The 22,321-nt window shown below is 39.4% G+C and overlaps 1 protein-coding gene across 1 annotated transcript in view; it reads left to right on the top strand.

Moving 5' to 3' along the window:
* Positions 1 to 22,321, top strand: part of LOC126183344 (2-hydroxyacyl-CoA lyase 2-like) — a 91,129-nt gene that overhangs the window by 25,254 nt on the left and 43,554 nt on the right. The window contains exons 2-5 of the mRNA XM_049925225.1: positions 898 to 1,056; positions 1,949 to 2,093; positions 11,698 to 11,862; positions 18,731 to 18,842. Of these exons, the coding sequence (XP_049781182.1) occupies positions 898 to 1,056; positions 1,949 to 2,093; positions 11,698 to 11,862; positions 18,731 to 18,842 (581 nt within the window). The remainder of the gene's footprint in view (positions 1 to 897; positions 1,057 to 1,948; positions 2,094 to 11,697; positions 11,863 to 18,730; positions 18,843 to 22,321) is intronic.

Here is a 22,321-nt window from a genome sequence, read left to right as displayed (position 1 = left end):
CGTCGTTTGGTGACAATCGTGCCGCTCAGCCGCCACTTTCGTCACGCTTGGCCTCTCAGGTCCCCAGACCCCAGTCAGAGAGATTATTGGCTTTGGGGTTACCTGAAGTCGCAAGTGTATCGTGATCGACTGACATCTCTAGGGATGCTGAAAGACAACATCCAACGCCAATGACTCACCATAACTCCGGACATGCTTTACAGTGCTGTTCACAACATTATTCCTCGACTACAGCTATTGTTGAGGAATAATGGTGGACATATTGAGCATTTCCTGTAAAGAATGTCATCTATGCTTTGTCTTACTTTGTTATGCAAATTATTGCCATTCTGATCAGATGAAGTGCCATCTGTCGGACATTTATTGAACTTTTGTATTTTTTTTTTTTTTTTTTTTTTTTTTTTTGGTTATAATAAAAACCCATGTTTTTCCAAGCATGTGTGTCAATTTGTACCTCTCTATCTACATTATTCCGTGATGTATTCAGTTTTTAAATTTATACTGACTTTTTGATCACCCGGTACATCTATATAGCAGATTATATGCATTAGTATATGTAAATTATGTTCAATAATACCTACATGAATTACTGTACTTGTCACAGACAATCATTACCTATGCATCATGTGTGTTTCCTATAAGTAGCTTTGAATCTGGCTCTGAGTACCAACTCAATTTGTACTTATTCATAGCAGATTGCAGCAGCCAGATTTTTGGATATGGGAAAAGACACTGTTGACCGTAAGTGTGTTACCTTCCTGTTTTGGGTAACTTCTGTACCCTCATCCACTGCTCTACCACCGCTACAATTTCTCCCATTTTTACCTAATTACCACGTTCTTTTTTTAAAATTTGTCTTTCATGAATTTCTTCAACACATTTATGTGTTTATTTTAGGTAGACACAGACTCTGATCATCATGGCGGTGAGATTGTTGCTGAAGTCCTCAAAGCACATGGAGTTAAATACATTTTTACTCTGGTGGGAGGCCACATTTCACCTATACTTGTTGGTGCTGAGAAACTGGGCATCAGAATAGTGGATACAAGACATGAGGTAAGGAATTAGAATATTCTTAACATAAAGTGACTCTGGATCTTGTCAATACTGATACATATTTGCTGCGCTGTAGTAATTTGTGGATGAACCTTGTGCTCTTACCATGTTCGTATAATTCTAAGATTTACACACTATTTTAAAATTTATGTTTGGCATTGTACAAGCTGTATGAAAAAGATTTGGTTTAAAAATTGGTTTATCACTTAACAAAATTTCTAAAGAAATACTTAATTAGTGCACTATTTTTAAACCATTTCTTGATATCCGGGCATCATATCTATGATTGTTAGAAGTAGAAGATGGCAAGCTATTCTTATTTTGTGTACACATATTGCTAGTCTGAGCAGTCTAACAATATCAATATTGTGTATAGTATTGTAGTAACCATTATGTAAGTGATCTACACTTTGTGATGACAGATACTGATTTATAGTCATAAGGACCATTGTTAATAATAAACATGCCAGTAATGTGCACTTATAAAATGTTTAAATATTTGTTACTTCTGTTTATCAGTTTTTGTAGGTGTTCAGTATAAAGCACAGAGCATATATGCAGTTGCAGTGTCGTACAAGAAAGGAGAAGTTGTTCCTTCCACATCTCTCCCCTCCCCACAGAAACCTACATGGTAGGCAGAGTTCACTGCCTCTGCTCCCTGCGTCCCACTGAGTTAGTTACTAAGAAAAAGTACATAAATAATATCACACAATTGTTTATCCACAAATAGTTGCTAAATATCAGTGCTACAATTTGTTTTTGAATTATTGTATATTTGTCATATTTTGCTTTAATCTTTTGTTAATAGGTGTAAGGCTGGGGTACAATGGAATCTGTCATAATATTAAGAAATAATTATCTCTTACATTACATACATGTTTGGTTAATGCAGGCATCAGCTGTCTTCGCTGCAGACGCAGTTGCGAGGCTATCACAGACAGTTGGAGTTGTTGCTGTAACTGCTGGACCGGGCTTAACAAATACTGTTACTGCTATTAAGAATGCTCAGCTGGCTGAATCTCCAGTTCTTCTGTTAGGTAAAATCTGCAGCAGAGTATTATCTCTAACAACAGAGAAGGTGTTAATATCAATGTGAAATGACTCAAAAATATTTTGTAACACATGTGCTTAAATTTGTAAAGTAACTTTCATACTGTGGCCATGAAATCACTTACTTTAAAATTGTGAGACGGAATTTCTGGTCAGTATTTAATTTCAGGAGGCAAAGTATCAGTGCTGTCAATAAAAATACATGACACTGTCCCAGATTTTGAAACTAATATTTCGTCCCTCATGGAGGGGAGGAAGGATAGGTAGGTGAGGGTTTAAAAGGTATGGCAGGTTACTCAGGCACCTAAAGCAGGCAGGATTGTGCAGTGTATTTTAATGTGAGCCTATTGCCAGTAAAGGAAGAGGGTTGAAGACAAAGGGGTGGTGAGATTTAGGAAATGGGGAGAGATACGGAAAAGTTGCCAGAGCCCCAGGTCAGGGTAGAAGAATCTTTCCCTCTCATCCCATTCAGTAAGTCTCCCCTGACCTATGGTTCTGGATGACTTTCCCATAACTCCCCATTTCCTAAACCTTGCCAGTCCTTCTGCTCAATCCCTCTTCCTTTCCCCTCAATCTTTATGCCAGAAGAAGGAGCAATGACTCCAAAAGCTTGCACACATTCCATTACTTTTAATGAGTTTCCTCCTGCTGCCATTAGGTGATTAGAGTTTTTTTTATCTGTCCAGTTGTATTATATTTTCAAAAATAAGTTACTTTGTTTCTCGACACTCTGTGAACAAAATTCTCTGTTGAATGTGTCAAATAACTGTGATCCTTCCTGTGCAATGAACATAAAACACAGTATAAGGTTCTCCATTTGTACTGTGTATGCAGTGTGGTAACAGTTTCTTGTGGCATTAAAAATATATTAAGTGGCTGCAGTTGAGCAACAATAAGTGTTTCCCTATCTTTCCATGAGGTAATAAATATATCCATTTTACATAAAGGGGCAAAGAAGGAAAACACTTTTTTCAAGGTTCTGCTCTCAAAATTGTAAGTTTTATTTTGCTTTGATGTAATATATACAAAAAACTTCTTTTTTAGAAGCTGTAATTCAAAATTAGCTTTAACATAAATAGTAACCACATTGATGGTTTTAGTACCTTCTAGTTGAAAAAGTCCTACTCAGAAGAATTCTGACTTACAGTACAGTTTCTTTAGTGGATTGTTCACCTATTTCTAAACAGGTATTCTGTCAACAAATTTTTATTGATGCAAAATGTCATATACTTGTTGTCAGTTGCTACATATGACAGAACATCACAATGAACAAAATCTTCTCAATTTTCAGGCTATGTTATTTAAAATATAGCACTTGAGCTTTCAGTGGCTATTTGTGCCATGGTCATCAGAAGTAAAGACAACTGACTGCCAGGACTAGCAAGGTTTTCTGCTTATATAAGCAGGATTGCAACATCTTGCACCAATCATAGAGGGCTGAAGTGATGCATGTGTGGAAGACATGTTGGGCAGCTGGTAGCAGCCCTGGCCCGCTGCAGGACTGAGTGACATCAGGTGGCGCAAGTGTTTGGCACTTCATTTGAAACTGCCGCTCCCACCTCCCTACAAGTGTAACTCATCCACCTTTGCTCTCTTTAGATATCCAGAGCCAGCCTCTGCGCCCTACTCAGTTGTCTGGTCTGCATTAAAACTGTTGCTGTTTATTCTAATCTCGACCACCTCCTTTATAATGGAATCCCAATATTTTGACACATGAACCAAGACTCTCATCTTTTCAAATTGTACTTTGTGTCTGCTTTCCAGGCATTGCTGAGCTATGGCTGATTTATCAAGCTCTCTTTGTTTATCATGTTGCTTGTGCTCAGTACAACTGCAGCTGTGCAAATTGTTCACCATATATAGATGCTGCCACATTCACAAGGGCCACCATACATGAGGTACATGGAGAGCTATATCATCTTTAACAGGGTGCACCATATTTCTTATCTTAAATCTTGGGGGTGGTCTGGAATACTGGTCTCAGTCCATGTCCCTGCAGCACACATCCTAATCTGCTGCTCATTGCTCTACAGTATTTAAGGAAAGCAGCACGCATGACCTCTTCTGCTGGCTCACAAGTCGTCTTTTGTCAGTGGCACCTAAAGTGTCTGCAATGTCTCTCTTGCCATAACCATTCTTTCTGAACATGCATCACAAATGCTGCAGTTTGGACTATAGGTGGCCATTGTCAGACATAATCTTTGCTTTGTGTGCTTGTGTGTTCAAGACTGCTGTTTTGTGAACAGGGTAGTGAAAACTTTTGACATTCAAGTATCAATCAGTGTGTGTTGGTTTCCTGTACATTAATGCCCAAGCTGGCCTCTTGCCTTCCACTCAACTAAAATGACCAAGAATGGTAACTTGCCATCCTTCTCCATTATGTGATGGATGAACTGCTGCAGTGCATTTTCACTGTCAGGCCATGTCGTGATAGTGTCATCAGTGTAACTGTAGGAAGCAAGATGGGCACAACATTGAAGAGTTCAGAGCCTGCTCCTCAAACAGCTGTATGAAGAAATTCATGTCTGCTGGAGACAGTGACGTACCTATTGCTGTGCCATCCATCATCTAATAATATTTGTCATGGTACAAGCAGTATGTAGTCATCAGAAGATGATGGAACAACTTGATGATTCTGGATGGCAGCTGTCCTGAGTCAAAATATCCATTGTGTTTGTACTGCCCCTCATAAAAAGTGACACCACATCCAGTCTACCATTATATCGTTTTGGCCTATTTTTATTTTCTTGAGCCTGTCAGCTAATATCTGTGGGTTTACAACATAGTGTTCACAATGTCTCAATCTGAGTGCTAATAACCCTGCCAAATGTTTTTCCAGCCTGTAAGTGAGTGAACTGATTGCATTAACAGTGGGCCTAAGAGGGACATTTTCCTTGTGTATCTCGGCAATCCATAAAGCCTAGGATGTCTAGTGGGGCAAGCCGTTATTTTCTTGGACACTTCATCTGGTCATCCACAGTCCTTTAATAACTTCCCTGTCTTTTTGGCAATGGCCTGTGTCGGATCATGACTAAACTAATGGTATGTATTATCTTCTAATAAATGTAGCACATTCAGACGGTAGTCTTCAGTGTTCAGAACCACTGTGGCATTTCCTTTGTCAGCTGGCAAGACCACCATGTCCTTGCTCTCATGTAGTAAGTGTAAGCCATGTCATTCCTCCTGACAAATATCAGATTTTGTGGGTTAGCTTTCGCCAGTATACAGCTGGTGATTAGCCTGATGTACTCAGTTGTGTCATACGAGAGATTCTGAATGCACTGCTCTATTCCAATAACGATATCCAATATTGGCAGACATCACAGGACTGGAGAGAAATTAAGGTGTCTTCTCAGCACTACCATAGAGTTGTGATCCAGCTCTTGGTTGGAGAGATTGACAACAGTTCTATGGCCCTTATCATTCTCCATATCAGTTCCTCTGTGAGTTAAGCAGTCAGTCGATGTTACATTGCTTAGATGTTACATTGCTTAGATGGTGTCTTGCACAAACTTGCACATTGTTGTGCTGCCATGGCCATGTCCACCCACTCCCAGACAAATGGCAACAAGGTTGATGACAAAAATTGATGACAATCAAATAGTTTTCTGGCATTAAGCTAAAGCACATACCTTGTCTGTTGTATCTGCTGTCTCACTGAGGCATGACTAGTCCTCTTCAGAATTATGTCCACTACAGCAGCTCAAATTTGTTGCTTGACTACAGCAAAGTGAGGAATTACCCCCTTGTCTTGGCAGTTTTGTAAATTCACAAGATGTAATATATTTTCCCGCAGTTTTCTATCAGCCTCACACTGTGTGTTGTGTCCTCATCATAGAGGATATAAGTGTGTCCTTGGAGTCTTTCACAGCATCATACCTGAAACAAAAGCTTCTCTATTTTTAAGCCATGTCATTCTGAATAACACACTCAAGCTTTCAGTAGTTATCTTTGCCAGTATCATCAGAGGTAAAAACCACTGTATATGGGGCAAGCATGGTTCTACACTTATGTAGGCATGATTGCAGCATTTGGCACAAATCAGAGGGAGCTAATGTTATTTGAGCATGGAAGGTGAATTAGGCAGATCATAGCAGCTCCAGCTCACCACAGGACTAGGTGATGTGAGGGACCATCACCATGTTTGAAACTGTTGCTCTCTCCTCCCAACAAGTGCTGATATTTGAAAGCCAGTAGTTTTCACCATTCTGTACACGAGAAAGCTCCTGAACACGTTAGCACACAGAGCATAGATTATTTTTGATGGCGACTACCTACAGTTCGAAATGCAGCATCTGAGATGTGTGTTCAGAGAGAATGGTTATAGCAAGAGAGACATTGCAAATAATTTGAGGTGCTACCAATGCAGGATGCCTTGTGAATTGGCAGAAGAGACCAAGCCAACTGCTTGCCTGCGATACTGTAGGGCAACAAGCAGCAAGTTAGGACACGTGCTGCAGACATGAACTGAGACCAGTGTTCTGGTCCATCCCCAAGATATGAGATAAGAGACATGTTGTGCGTTGTTAAAGATGACATAGTTGTTCATGTGCCTGGTGTGTATGCTGTCCCTTGAAAATGCGGTGGCATCTGTTCAGGTCAAACAATTGCGGAGCATTGTACTGAGCACATTCAGTATACTAACAAGGGAACCTCTCCATCGCACGCCCCTCAGATTTAGTTATAAGTTGGCACATTCGATAGGCCTTGAAAAACTAAACACAGATCAATCGAGAAAACAGGAAGAAGTTGTGTGGAACTATGAAAAAATAAGCAAAATATACAAACTGAGTAGTCCATGTGCAAGATAGGCAACTTCAAGGATAGTGTGAGCTAAGGAGTGCCCTGGTCTCGTGGTTAGCGTGAGCAGCTGCGGAATGAGAGGTCCTTGGTTCAAGTCTTCCCTCAGGTGAAAAGTTTACTTTCTTTACTTTCACAAAGTTATGATCTGTCCGTTCGTTCATTGACGTCTCTGTTCACTGTAATAAGTTTAGTGTCTGTGTTTTGCGACCGCACCGCAAAACCGTGTGATTATTAGACGAAAGGACGTGCCTCTCCAGTGGGAACTGAAAACATTTGATCGCAAGGTCATAGGTCAACCGATTCCTCCACAGGAAAACACATCTGATATATTCTATACGACACTGGTGACGGCATGTGCGTCACATGACAGGAATATGTTGTCGACTCACCTAACTTGTACACTTGGCGAATGGATAAAAAGGTTCTTCTACCTTGCCCGATTTAGGTTTTCTTGTGGATGTAATAATCACTCCTAAAAAAGTGATGAAAACATAAGCGTATGTCACATAAACTGAAAATAAAATGTTAAAATTTTCACCCGAGGGAAGGCTTGAACCAAGGACCTCTCGTTCCGCAGCTGCTCACGCTAACCACGGGACCACGGCAACCGTGTCCTTACTGTTCCTTGTTGTTGCCTATCTTGGGCATGGACTACTCAGTTTGTATATTTTGCTTATTTTTTCACAGTTCCACACAACTTCTTCCTGTTTTCTCGATTGATCTGTGTTCAGTTTTTCAAGGCCTATCCACTGTGCCAACTTATAACTAAATCTGAAGGGGGTGCGATGGGGAGGTTCCCTTGTAAGTGAAGGGAGCTTGATAAGTCAGCCATAGCTGAGCATTGCATGGAAATGAGACTCAAAATACAATTTGAAAATATGAAATTTTGCCTCGAGCATCAACGTATTGGGATTTCGTTATAAAGGAGGTGGCCAAAATTAGAATAAACAGCAACAATTTTAGCAGAGACCAGGGGTACACAATTAGTAGCACATATGGGCAGGCTTTGGGTGTTGAAAGACACCAAATGCAGATGCTTGTAGGGGAGAGCAGCAGTTTCAGATATGGTGGTGGCTCCTCACATCACCTGACACTGCTCAGTCCTGTGGTGGGCCCAACTCATCTTCCATGTTTGCATCGCTTTGGGCCTTTCTGGTTGGTGCCAGATGCGGCAGTCTTGTGTATATAATTGAAAAAGCCAGGCCTGGCAGTCAGTTTTACTCATGATGATGATGGTGGAGGTAGCTATTGAAAGCTGGAGTGTTTTATTCAAAATAATGTGGCTTGAAAACTGAGAAGATTTTATACAGGTGTGATGCTGTAAAAGACTATGAGGCCACTTCATCACTTGCAGATAGTTCATACCCATAGTGTGACATTACCCTAGTGTCTATACAAGAAGCAAAAGTGTTCTTATAGTTCCTTGCATCAGCTAGTTTTGCCTTGATATCTCTGATGCTTCTGCCGTCATGCTACCTAGGTCCTCACACTGTTTTTATTTGTTTGTAACACGTAAGTATTTTGTTGCCAGACTACTACTACCATTACACTGTGCCTTTTTTGGAACAATGTAGCCTAACGGAAGGATAGGCCAAAAACTGAAGATTCTCAGCTGTATAAGCTCTCATATTCTGGAATCATTGGGTGGAGAAAGAAAGTACTGAATATTTGAAATTACTTTGATTCAACAGCGAGCAATATAATTGAAATGTGCAGAATCTTGATAAATATTGTGGTTTAAATATGATAAATGTGAAGTTGTTTCTTCTTTATTTGTTCTCCAAATCAACTGAAATCTTGATCAACTTTCCGACTTTTGCTCTGTGATTGAATTAAAAATTAGAAAAATCAGTGCTTTTACCAAGTGGAATTTATGTCAAAGACAGTGAAAATTGATGTCTATGACAATTAATGTCAAAGGACTTAAAACATTCTTGAGGTTCAAACCTTATAGTTCATATACAAGCCTAGATGCTGCTCAGAGTAATATTGATGTTGTCACTTTGCTATCTCCATACAGGGTCATGTTTCTGATCTGTATCTGCCATTTAAATTTGAAGTTTGTTATAGCAGCCACCCATGTGTTACTTAGCTGTATGCCAGTATCCTGTTTCAGTGTTATTACATATTTTAATTTTGATACAACACTTTCCAAGGTGTTAGTGGCTCTTTTTAAAATGTTTCCTCAAATGTAATTTTGTGGCTATTTTGTTCTGGAAAAACCGGTTTTCTGAAGTAGCAGAGGCAGGAATGCATTTCATGTTGATTGTGTTCTTGTTTGGTAGTCTGTCATCTTTTGACAACATTGACAAGGAATTTTGTAGATGGCACATGTATGAGGGCCAATGTTATCTTTCAGAGGCAGCTAAAAGGTGAATATGTTATTACATTTCTTCAGCACTTAGCATATATTTGCCATTATTGTATCTTAAAATGGTAGCTATATTTACCACTACATGACCTCTTTGATATTCAGATGTGAAACTCTGTCTCTAATGCCCTTGTCTTAACAAAGTCTGAAGTTTGTTGTGAGCAGGTTTTAAAAATATCTGGTTGGGGCTCAGGCTTTTGGTATGTCAGATTGAATTTATTATGTGCCATGGTCTTTTCAGTACAAAAGAATATGTGCAAGGTAGTGGTGACTGTGGCTATTTATGTATTTGGTATGTCTAGATTGACTTTGAAGTGACAGAGAGCTGGTAGGGTGAGTGGTAAGGTGCTAGGCCAATAAAAGAATATAAAATTTTAACAAAAATTTATTAACATTAAGAGTGAAAGAATAAACAAATAGTAAAACTTAATGTGGAAGCTCCAATGGTTCTTGAGAAAGTGCCGTGCAAGGCAGAATAAATAAATATTCTCCACTGAGAAAGTAATTTAGAAAGACAGGTGATTACTGTTCTTTTAGCATCACACATAAATACAAGCTTAATAACAACATGAACCGCTCATGGCAATATTTCAATAAACATAGTATTCCAAAATTTTAAAAATGACCGAGGCCTTCTGGCAAATGAAAAAATAATGATTAAAAAAATTACAACCAATGGCCAATTATAAGTTTTTAGGAATTGGGATGCCTCAAAATTTTACTTAACATACACAGGATCTCAGACTGGAATATAGGCGAGGCCCACGTAGGATAAGAAAGGAAGTCAAAATTTACCAACAACAGCCAGGTGCAGGTTAGAGACTGAAAACCATCTCACGATAGAACTACTAAAGATTTATTTTAGTGTTTTTAACCAAAAGGAACTGCAATCAGCAGCCATTTACAAGTAGGCTTAGAACAAGCACCTTAGAGCAATAAAAAGCAAAAATGTAGTAGCAAATACATACCACTAATGGGACCTTACAACCTAGATAATTAAGTAAAATGCCTTGTGGCACCAAAGTAATAAATCAGGTAAGATGCCATGTGACAACAAGATTTTTAAAAATAAATGACATTATTGATAATAAATAACAAAAGGGTTAGCAGTTAATGTGGAATGACCAGGAATGGAAACAGAAAATCCTTAAATTAACTTTCGCCCACAGGGGCAGCAAAGTGAGGCAGAACAATAGATAACAACAGAAAATGGTGAATGTATCACAAAGGGTCAAGCTCACCATAAATGTGGCTCAGTCATTCAAAATTGCAATAGAAGCACACAGATTTGACTTGCTGGCCAGCTGCTTTAATAAAAGGAGACAGATGCCTTTATTAGCCACGGCATTCAGAAATTAAAATGGTACATCTTTGTTTTGAATTAGCTGTCAATTGAGGTGCCTGATAGTAGGCACATAGGACTACACGACGAGGCCCCCTTCTGGGCTTGTTTACCATGTATGTCCAACAACAACAACAACAACAACAATAATAATAATATCATTCTCCATTGTTAAATTTGTTCATTCGTCTGTTTTGGCTCTGTGTGTGTGTGTGTGTGTGTGTGTGTGTGTGTGTGTGTGTGTGTGTGTTTACCTTCCCAGACCGTTCTCTTGTGTAGAGAAATTGTATAGCAAAATTCTGTGTTATGTCTTGGAGAAGTCTCTGAAATGAGACCTCTAATAATAACATCCCAATTTTGGCATCATACTTAGTGTGTTCTCTATGGTTAACTCACCATTAACCAGCATGACAAGATATGAGCAGGTTGTCTTGTAAGAGAATCGCAACAGTCATGTACTTCGAGCCATATAGAGTAATCTGGTGGTAATTATGAAAGACACCAAATAAAACACCAAAATTTTATTTGTAGTTGAAAGCCAATACCAGCTATATTGGAAAACCGATCCACCTCATAATAATATGGCCGTCTGCCACTTTCCTGCAATCTCTCTAGATGAATTGCTATTGGCACTTTAATTGCTGTTGGAATATTTATTTTAGAACTATAGTGTCATTACACATAAAAAACAAAAAACTTGGCAGCTCATTCTTCTATGTAGGACAAACATAGCGGTAGCACAGCAATTAATTTATTTCACCATTTTACTCTTCAGTTCATTATGTCACAGTACATAGTGGCTCAATTAAGTTAACATACAACAGATCGCTAAATGATACCATTACATGGAAATACTCAGTAAACTGTGTATTGTATTGATAAAAACTGGGAATACATCATGAAGACATTAAGTAGTTGCTTGTTAGATATTCCTTCCCCTGTATCATGTTGACTAGTTTCAGCATCCTTTGTAGTTGTGTGTGTGTGTGTGTGTGTGTGTGTGTGTGTGTGTGTGTGTGTGGTCTCATAACATGAAACTATATCATGACTTGACATGAATTCTCATTTATTTCAGGAGGAGCTTCTGCAGGACTCTTAAAAGGACGAGGGGCTCTGCAGGATATTGATCAGATGTCATTGTTTACCCCACTTTGCAAATTCTGTGCTGCAGTTTCAGCAGTTCGTGACATTGCTCCAACTCTAAGGCAGGCATTAAAAGAGGCACAGTCAGGAACCCCAGGTACTGCATGAAGTATGAAATGATACTGAGTAGCATTAGCTACCATCTGTTATGGCTGTGAAGTTATTTTTCTGACATTTTGTTCTCAGTTGTAAATTATGCATATAATACTTTATGCTGTAAAAGCCATACTGCAAGAGAAAAGAAATCATATGTTCAGGATATAGTTTACCATTGGACTTACAGCAACATACAATGGCTGCTACTGTCTTAAGTTTACAAAATAAAAATGATTGCCCTCAAAAGCTTAATGGAAAGAACAAGCAAAGAAAATCTGGTATGATGAAAGGTGGATATGTGACTTGAACTCTTGAGTTAGAAGAGAGGCAACAGATAAAGGGAAAAACGAAATGCAGACTTTTTCTGTTACCTCCTCCTAACACTATATCTTCTGTTTTTAGTTTCAGCTTATTAAGAAGGAAATTTTTGTTATAATGTCTTGGAATTTAATACCTTCCAACTTGGTTTTCCACATATAAAATACTTTTTTCTCTAACGTAATTTGTTGCTTCTGTTTATTCACTTTGTTGCCTGTAAATTGGTAAAACATTACTATAAGTACATAAAACTGGTCTTGGAGACATTTGTTTTTGTTGAAAGAATGAAAATGGATAAAATCCACAGTTATGAAACTATTGAAAGTTTCCCATTACTTATTATTTTGGGGAATATTTATGCCAGAGCTACTTCACAGAAATGGAGGAACATGTGCTAAGGATGGCCTGTGTGAGTGCAGTATGGAGTGAAAGGTGAGATGAATGAAGCAGGTGACTGGCTGGAGTCAAGAATAAAATGTAGGCCTCATAAGACTATACCACACATACATAGAAAACCAACTCGAGATGGGAACATATTAGATATCTTGGCGGCAAACAGACCTGATCATTTTGAGGAAGTTAATCTGGAAGAAGGTATTAGTGACCATAATGTCGTCGTGGCTTCTATGTCAGTGCAGAAAAAAAAAAAAAAAAACTGCGTAGAGTTTTCTTGTTTGGGAAAGCAAGTAAAAGTGTCATTAATGAATATCTTCATAGTCAGCTCCAAGCATTCACTACGGGACACAAAGATACTGAGCATCTTTGGTTGGAATTTAAAGGTATTGTCCACCACATGCTAGAGAAATATGTGCTTAGCAAAAATATAGGGGAGGGAAAGGATCCACCTTGGTTCAACAAACGTATTAGGAAGTTGCTGATAAAGCAGAGAATTTTGCACAGTCATTTTAAATGTGGTCACTGCCCCGCTGACAAACAGAAATTATGCAAAATGAAAGCATCTGTCAAAAGATAAATGGGAGATTCTTTTAACGAAATTGAAAGCAATATTTTATCTGCAGATTCTAAAAATAGCCCCAAAAAATGTTGGTCATATGTAAAATCTATGAACGCTACAAATAATTCAATATGTTCTCTTGCTGACATTATGGGTAATGTAACAGATGATGATAAACAGAAGGCCGAAATTCTAACCATAGCTTTCAAAAACTCATTTATGGTAGAGGACTGCAGCACCATTCCTCCTTTCAATTATTGAACAAACACGAGGGTGGCTGACATAGTGTTTAGCATATCTGGGATTGTAAAACAGTTAAGATCCTTAGACGCGAGGAAGGCATCTGGCACAGACAGTATCCCCGTAATATTTTATGTTGACTGTGCTACACCGGCCATGGTGGCCAAGTGGTTCTAGGCACTTCAGTCTGGAACCGTGCGACCGCTACGGTCTCAGGTTCGAATCCTGCCTCGGGCGTGGATGTGTGTGATGTCCTTAGGTTAGTTAGGTTTAAGTAGTTCGAAGTTCTAGGGGACTGATGACCTCAGCTGTTAAGTCCCATAGTGCTCAGAGCCATTTGAACCATTTGACTATGCTACAAATATAGCACCATTCTTACCCATCATCTGTCAGAGATCATTGTAACAGCGGAAAGTTCCATGGGACTGGAAGAAGGCCTAGCTCATAGCAATCTATAAAAAGGGTAGACAATCAGATGCACATAATTACCAGCGAATTTCACTGACATTGATTTGTTCTAGAATCATGGAACATATTTTGCATTCAGACATAATGACCTTTCTAGACTCTGAGAAGCTCATCTGCAGAAACCATCTCGGTTTTGGGAAACAGCAGTCATGCAAGACACAGCTGGCCCTCTTTGTACATGATATACAACAGGCTCTAGATACCGGCTCCCAGGTTGATGCCATATTCCTAAACTTTTGAAAGGCATTCAACTTAGTTCCGCACTGTCGCTTGCTCCAAAAAATGCACCTGTACGGTCTATCCAATGACATATGCGGTTGGATAGAAAGTTTTCTAACAGGCAGTGAGCAGTATGTCGTCCTGAATGGGGAGACTTCAACACAAACAAGCATAACATCAGGTGTGTCCCAGGGCAGTGTAATAGGTCTGCTGCTTTTTATGATTTACATAAACGATCTGGTTGACGGTATTGACAGCGGCATTAGACTGTTTGCCAATGATGCTGTAGTCTACAAGAAAGTAGTATCACACGAAAGTTGTGAACAAATCAATTAGGATTTGCAGGAAATAAATGGATGGTGTAATGACTGGCAGTTATCTCTCAATATTAGTAAGTGTAACCTACTGTGTATAACGAAGTGAAAATGCCCATTAATGTACGAGTACAAAATAAATGCTCAGTCTTTGGAAGCGGTAACATCCATCAAGTATCTGGGTGTGACTATTTGAAATAATCTCAAATGGAACGATCAGATTACACAAGTAATGGGTAAGGCAAACTCTATATTGCAGTTTATTGATAGAATCCTGAAGCAATGTAGTCCTTCAACAAAGGAAATTGCTTATAATACATTAGTTCGTCCAGTCTTAGAGTATTGTTCGTCTGTATGGGACCCTTACAAGTTGGATCTGATTCAAGAGACTGAGAAGGTCCAAAGAAGAGTGGCAGGATTCATGACTGATACATTTATCCATAGCGAGAGTGTTACAAATCTCATAGAAAGTTTGTAGTGGGACACACTTGCAGTTAGATGACATGCTATACGTAAGGGGCTGCTCACTAAATTTCAAAATCCGATCTTCCCTGAGGATGTAGAGCATATATTAGTACCACCAACTTTCAAATCTTGCAATGATCACCATTCATAGATAAGGGAAATTATAGTTTTTCCCCCGCGCGAGCCACAAGTGGAACAGAGGGGGGTGGGGGGGGGGGGGGTGTATGACTTTGGCGCGAATAGTGCCCTCCGCCACACACCACTTGGTAGCTAGCAGAGTATATATGTAGATGTATTTATATGTAGAAGAAATGCTTTAGCCACAAAGAGTAAGGAGACATCTGACAGTAAAAATAATAACTGGGAGTACTCAGTAGATTTTACTATAATTGTATGCTATAAAGTTTGTAGGATTCCACAGTGAATTGCAAATATCTGATGTGACATTTTAAACATTTTCATGCAAATTTTTGTGTGACACAAATGCTTATACACTTATGACCCAAGACATTATGACTACTTGCTTAATAGCTTGTTTGTCCATCTTTGGAATGAAATACGTCACTGATTCTGCATATGAGCTCTGTGGCATTAGATGTCTACACACAGGTCATGTAATTTTCATAAGTAATGAGCCACTGATTTGCGTACACGATGACGGTGCCTGATAGTGACCAAGATGGGTTCCATAGCATTTATATCATGCGTGATAGTGTAACGGAGATGTTTAGCAAACTCAAGTGGCAGACTCTCCAAGAGAAGTGCTCTGCATCCCAGTGTAGCTTGCTTTCCAGGTTTCGAGAGGGTGTGTTTCTGGATGAGGTATCGAATATATTGCTTCCCCCTACTTATACCTCCCAAGGAGATCATGAATGTAAAATTAGAGAGATTCAAATGCGCACAGAGGCTTTCTGGCAGTCGTTCTTCCCGCGAACCGTACGCGACTGGAACAGGAAAGAGAGGTAATGACAGTGGCACGTAATGTGCCCTCTGCCACACACCGTTGGGTGGCTTGCAGAGCATAAATGTAGATGAGATGTAGAAATTTGCTCACTGAAACATCAACATGAGTTTACAACGGTGCTCCTCAAACCACTGTAGCATGCTTCTGGCTCCAAGACCTGGACAATTATACTGCTGAAAGTGATGTCACTGTCAGGGAAGATGTCAAGCATGAAGGGTGGAGGTGGTTCGCAGCTGCCAGTGTCTCTTCGATTACTACCACAGGTCCCATGCAAGGGCAGGAGAATGTCTCCCATAGCACAATAATATGACTCCCACCAGTCTGTGTCCATGGTGCACTGCACATTTTGAGCCACCGTTCACCTCGATGGTGATGTTTGTGGAGACGATCAGTGACCTAGTGTAGCTAAAATGTGATTCACCCTAAAAGCCCACGTTTCCACTGATGAACAGTCAAATCCCGATGGTCCCGTTCCCACTGCATCATAATTGACAATGTTATTGGGTTAGCAAGTGAACACAAAGGGGTGGTCTGTTGCAGAGCTCCATGTTCAACAATGTACAATGAACGGTGTGCTCTGAAACACTTGTGCATGCACCAGCATTGTGCTATTTCAGCAATCTATCCTACTTTACAGAGCAGACAAGTCTCTGGACACCACGTCCTGTGAAGAGTACTAGATGTCCAACCATTTAGCGCCTAGTGGTAGTTCTACTGTCCTTCTATCTCATTCCATAGATGCTCATAACAGTAGTATGTGAACATTCGACCAGCTTCACCATTTTCAAGATACTCATTAGCAGACTCTGCGTAATAATAGTCTACCCTTTGTCAAAGTTACTTATCTCAATGGATTTCCCCATTTGCAGCCCATATCTTCACTAGGCTGATCCTCCGTCCGTGTCTGCCCCAATTACACACTTTTGTTACCATGTCACATGCCCCCAACATCACCAGGCAGTGTCCAAAGTTTCTGTGGGCAGTAGTTATAATGTTTTGGCTTATTAGTTTACCTATACACAAGGGGGTTACATTGTAGCAGCATACATATGTTTATGTCCAAATGCTGTTTTTGATGCTATTTTGGATTCAAATTTTATGTAGAAACTATATCTAGGAATTAAATGGAGAACTATTCACAAGAATAGCATGTGACAAATGTAATAGCAAGAGATCATACCTATGTGATACTCAAGACAAAATGTAGAATTACACTAAGAGCCAAAGAAACTGCTACAACTGCCTAATATGTAGGGCCCCTGCCAGCACACAGAAGTGCCACAACAAGATGTGGACTCAACTAATGTCTGAAGTAGTGCTGTAGGGAACTGACACCATGACGCCTATAGGGCTGTCCATAAATCCATAAGAGTGCGAGGGGTGGAGATCTCTTCTGAACAGCACATTGCAAGGCATCCCAGATATGCTCAATAATGTTCATGTCTGCAGAGTTTGGTGACCACCAGAAGTATTTAAACTCAGAAGAATGTTTCTGGAACCACTCTGTAGCAATTCTGGACATGTGGGATGTTGCATTGTCCTGCTATAATTGCCCAAGTCTGTCAGAATGCATAATGGACATGAATGAATGCAGGTGATCAGACAGGATGCTTACGTACATATCACCTGTCAGTCATATCTAGACATATCAGGGGTCCAATATCACTCCAACTGCACCGCCCCACACCACTACAGAGCCTCCATCAGCTTGAACAGTCCTCTGCTGATATGCAGGGTCCATGGATTCATGAGGTTGTCTCCATACCCGTACACGTCGACAGTCCAATGTCAGTGTTGACAAGTCCAGGTGAGGTGTAAAGCTTTGTCTTGCAGTCATCAAGGGTACACAAGTGGGCCTTCAGCTCTGAAAGCCCATATCGATGATGTTTCCTTGAGTGGTTTGCATGCTGACACTTGTTGATGGCCCAGCATTGAAATCTCCAGCAATTTGTGGAAGGGTTGCACTTCTGTCATGTTGAATGATTCTCTTTAGTTGTCATTGGTCCCGTTCTTGCAGGATCTTTTTCCGGTCACAGTGATGTCAGAGGTTTTATGTTTTACCAGATTCCTGATATTCACAGTACACTCACAAAATGGTTGTAGGGGAAAATCTCCACTTCATCGCTACCTCGGAGATGCTGTGTCCCATCACTTGTGTGCTGATTATAAACTCAGTTAAATCTTGATAACCTGTCATTGTAGCAGCAGTAACTGATCTAACAACTGTGCCAGATGCTTGTTGCCTTATATAGATGTTGCCAACCGCAGTGCCGTAATCTGCCTGTTTACGTATCTGTATTTGAATGTGCTTGCCTATACCAGTTTCTTTGGTGTTTCAGTGATGATAAAAAGCATAAAAAGAGACATGTACAAAACAGACTGTGGATAAATAGAATTACACAGGTGGCTTTCCTTGTGAGCAAGGAGTTATTTTTTACATTCTGAATTCTGAAGGCAGTTCAGTACTGATATCTTATTTTTCTGCTTTCATGTCTTTCTTCCATATAGCAGTTGTTCCTGTATTAACAGAAGCCAAGTAGACATTCTGTTCACCTTACAGTGTGTAAATAAATGATTCAGTTATATGGAACATGCTTGTTTCATGTGGAAATAAACAAAACAGTCAAAGACACACAGTCCCTTCTGATGTGTCACACAACTGATTTTCTTTGATGGGGAATTTAGATTGATGTATTATGGGTTCATTGTGTCTCTTGTTGCTCTGAAAAGTATGTTCATTTTGAGTAAAGTTGATAAGCTTTTGAGTTACATTTTATATGATCCTGTTTTGTTAATTACTGTTCGTTTATCAAATTATTGTACAAGTTTAAACTTCCAGGTGGTGATGTGTGTATTACTCTCATCTGTTGCATTTTTCCCATTTCTTGTTGAATGAGAGAAATTGACTGATGCATATTATTTACAGGTCCTGTTTTTGTGGAACTTCCAGTGGATGTGCTATATCCATACAAACTTGTTAAGAAAGAAGTTGCATCAGGTACAAAACCGGGGAATATATTGGCAAAGGCTATCAACTGGTATGTGACTTCATCACTCAGACTAAATTGATGCATGAAATACTATGTCTTCATAGCTGAATAAGTTTGATTTTTGCTTCAGTAGTCTAACTGCCATTTGTACAATGTACTAAATTGTTGATTTAGAATGGTTTTTAAAACCAGTGAACTTTTTACTATGTTTTGAACAAGTTATTTGTGTCCAGAATGAATTGCCACTCTGCAGCAGAGTATGCATGGATTTGAAACTTCCCGCCAGATTAAAACTGTGTGCCGGATGGGGACTGGAACCTGGGACCTTTGCCTTTCAGGGCAAATGCATGACTCACAATGTGCCCTCACAGCTCTACTTCCAGCAGTACCTCATCTCCTACCTTAGTCTGTCAGGAAGTTTCAAATCAGTGACACTCTGCTGCAGAGTGAAAGTTAATTTTGGAAACACTCCCCCAGGCTATGACTAAGCCATGTATCCACAATATCCTTTCTTCCAGGAGTGCTATACTCCAATTAAAATTACTCTCTGGTTGAGAGATGGTAGTAGTGGGGAACAACGTAACAAATTATCTAAATAATTGGAGAAAATTGTATGGTGTGAACACAACTGAATTATTGATAACCAACAGACCACTAATGGATGCACAGCAGTTATATCTAAATCACTTTCACTATCATCTGTGTAATCAGTAGAACTGCTGTCAGAATTAAATGAAGGAAGTTGTTCCATGTTATTATCGACTACAAATTCATTCTCCCATGCTTTCGTCATTTCTTCCTTCACGTGCCTTGCAAAATTATGCCAATCTGGTGATGAAGTGTGGTTCATAACATAATATGTCAATCTTTCTACTTCTGCCAGCATAAATTTTTGTTGTTCCTTGCCACATAACCTGTAACTTCAGCCCACAAGAGTTCACTGGAATTGAAATGGCATTGATGTGATAGATAGTTCATCAAAACATGTAGAGGTAAATGTGCTTTATTCTGAGCCATGAAATTCTCTCTTTCTACAGTCATCTGAGATGTGAATGTTTTCCTGTTGTAGCCAGTTGACAGTATTGTTTTCTGGAAGTTACTGTAGGCACCTTACAAACAATAGTCAAATGAAATGAGATGTTGTCCATAACTATTACTGAAGATGTGAATATGTTTTTGATGGCTCTGTGATATCTACAAGAGCTTCAGAATGTGTCACGGATTCAAATTTTGTATTCCTTTAGGTGAGACAAATCTCCATTGCATTTTAATACATTAATCAACAACTAAAACCAATGAAGAATAACTTATATAAATTCTCAGCTTTTTATGTTCATGGATGTAGAAATAAAATGGAACTGTTTACTACATTGTTAAAAGTGTTGTATTAACTAAATTGAGAGCTATTAATTTTGTGACTGCATTACTATGTGAACATAGTTTTCTTAGATAAAATAACAGTAAGCTTAAATAAAAGGTTGAATGTGTATTTCAATTCAACATTTTGTTAACAGTCCAGTGCTTTGCTTTTATGTTAATGTGTCCAACAGACAATTCCATTTCATTTAATCCCACTGCAGCACACTGTAACTGTAATGCGAACTTAAATTGCAGATGCCACTGATGTGATAAATTGTGTAAGAACCAGAAACATGAAACATGAATTTGGTATAATACGCAGGGAGAACTTGGATTAGCTGCACAGTGGCACACTGTGAATATATAAAAATTATATTTGATCCACATTGTAGTGAGGTATGGCTCTCCTTTCATCCTTAAAAACAATTTTGTTGTGATGGTTTTCCACTGCAAGCTCTCAGGATTAACTGCTGTAGGTCTCTTGATTTCAGAAGTCATAAGTGTGACCACTAAAGGCAAGCTACAATGTGAGACTATAAGTCGTGAAAGTATTGAAGCTTTTAACCAAATAGTTTATTTATGATTATGTGGTAGAGATTGTGAATCTGACATTTTTCTTTTCAACGTTTTTGTGCACAAACTAAAATGTTTACCAAAGGCTAACTTCAGCAGCTTATGCACTTTTGCCTTATTTCCCAGTGATCTTGGAAATTACTAAATATTTTTACTGTGTCACTATGGAAAATGCATAAACCACTGCATATTTGATGGTCCTTCCCCTTCTCGCCCACCTTTGTGACCAGCTCTACGTATCCCTCTCCGAACTGTGTAGACTGTGTCACTTGGCAAGGGTCTGCTTTTCATGCCCACAGATCAGGCGACACAGCAAGCACAAGGGGCCCAAGAAACAGCTGTAATTGGCTGATGCCCAACTGCTACCACTGGACTCTTGGAAACATCAATCATAAAGTAATTATAATATGAGTATAGTCCTGTGACGTAAGCAGGACAACTTCTGTAAAGTTTTAAAGGGAGGAAATGAGGTACTGGCAGTGTAGAGCTGTGATTGTGCATTGTGAATTGTGCTTGGATTGCTCAGTTGGCAGAGAATTATACCCTGAAGGGCAAAGGTCCCAGGTTTGAGTCTTGGTCCAGCACACAGTTTTAATGTGACAGGAAGTTTCAAGTAAACTCCTGATCAAAAGTGGACAACTGGTTATATGATACCAACTTAATTTGATAACTCAATTTTTATGGATTATTAAATGTGATAAGGAATTATTTTATATTCAGCATAGTTACTATGATATTATAATGATAATGACACTCTCAATGCAGACCCAAGCAGTTGATGCAGCTGCTCTACCCACTGCCTGCAAAAGATCAGTTAGAGTAACCAAGTCAAAAGAACTGGATAATACAATATATATTACAGGACTTGGGAGGATCAAAAATCAGTGACAACAAGCAGTGTCTATCATGCAGGACTGCAGCATGCAGGACTGAAAGCCATAATAGAGAGAAGGCCTTTATGAACAATTTCCAAGAGACTCACTTTAAACTCTGTTACATGAGAGTATTACAAAATTACAGGGTCAACAGGATTTAAATGATAGTGGGTTGAAAGACAGATTAGCCGTGCTTATCAGTAACACATACTGCTCATCACCTCTTTCTTCAGCTTTGGAAACAATGCAAGCTGCCACAGTGGTTATGCCACTAGACTCATAATCAGGAGGGGAAGTTTCAGATTTTTGTGCCACTGAGACTTCTTTCAATTTTCTGTAGTTTCTGCTGTATCTACACTTTTTATTCAGTCACTACAGACACAAAAGTACATGGCATATAATTGCACGTAGAATAATATCTAGGTTGGAGCAACTTTAACACATCTATTAATTGTTCAAGTACAGATTCCTATCACTGACAACTCAATGTACATCAGCAATGAGCTGGTCTGACTTGAGAATGTTTGCATATGGTGGAGAAGATGCAAGTGAACAAGGCCCCATTGGCAGTGCACCAATGTGTTTGTATTTGCTGGCTGGGGTGCTGGCTGTGGGCTACAGTGGCACACTTGCTTCACCCAGCTGCTGCTGGTGCCAGATATGAACACTGTGGTGGATTGCACAGCTGCACCACCACATCCCTTCCCTGTTCCATGGAGC

This window comes from Schistocerca cancellata, chromosome 4, assembly GCF_023864275.1.
Source record: "Schistocerca cancellata isolate TAMUIC-IGC-003103 chromosome 4, iqSchCanc2.1, whole genome shotgun sequence".
Classification (NCBI taxonomy): Eukaryota; Metazoa; Arthropoda; class Insecta; order Orthoptera; family Acrididae; genus Schistocerca; species Schistocerca cancellata.
This window is presented reverse-complemented; position numbering and strand designations above follow the sequence as displayed.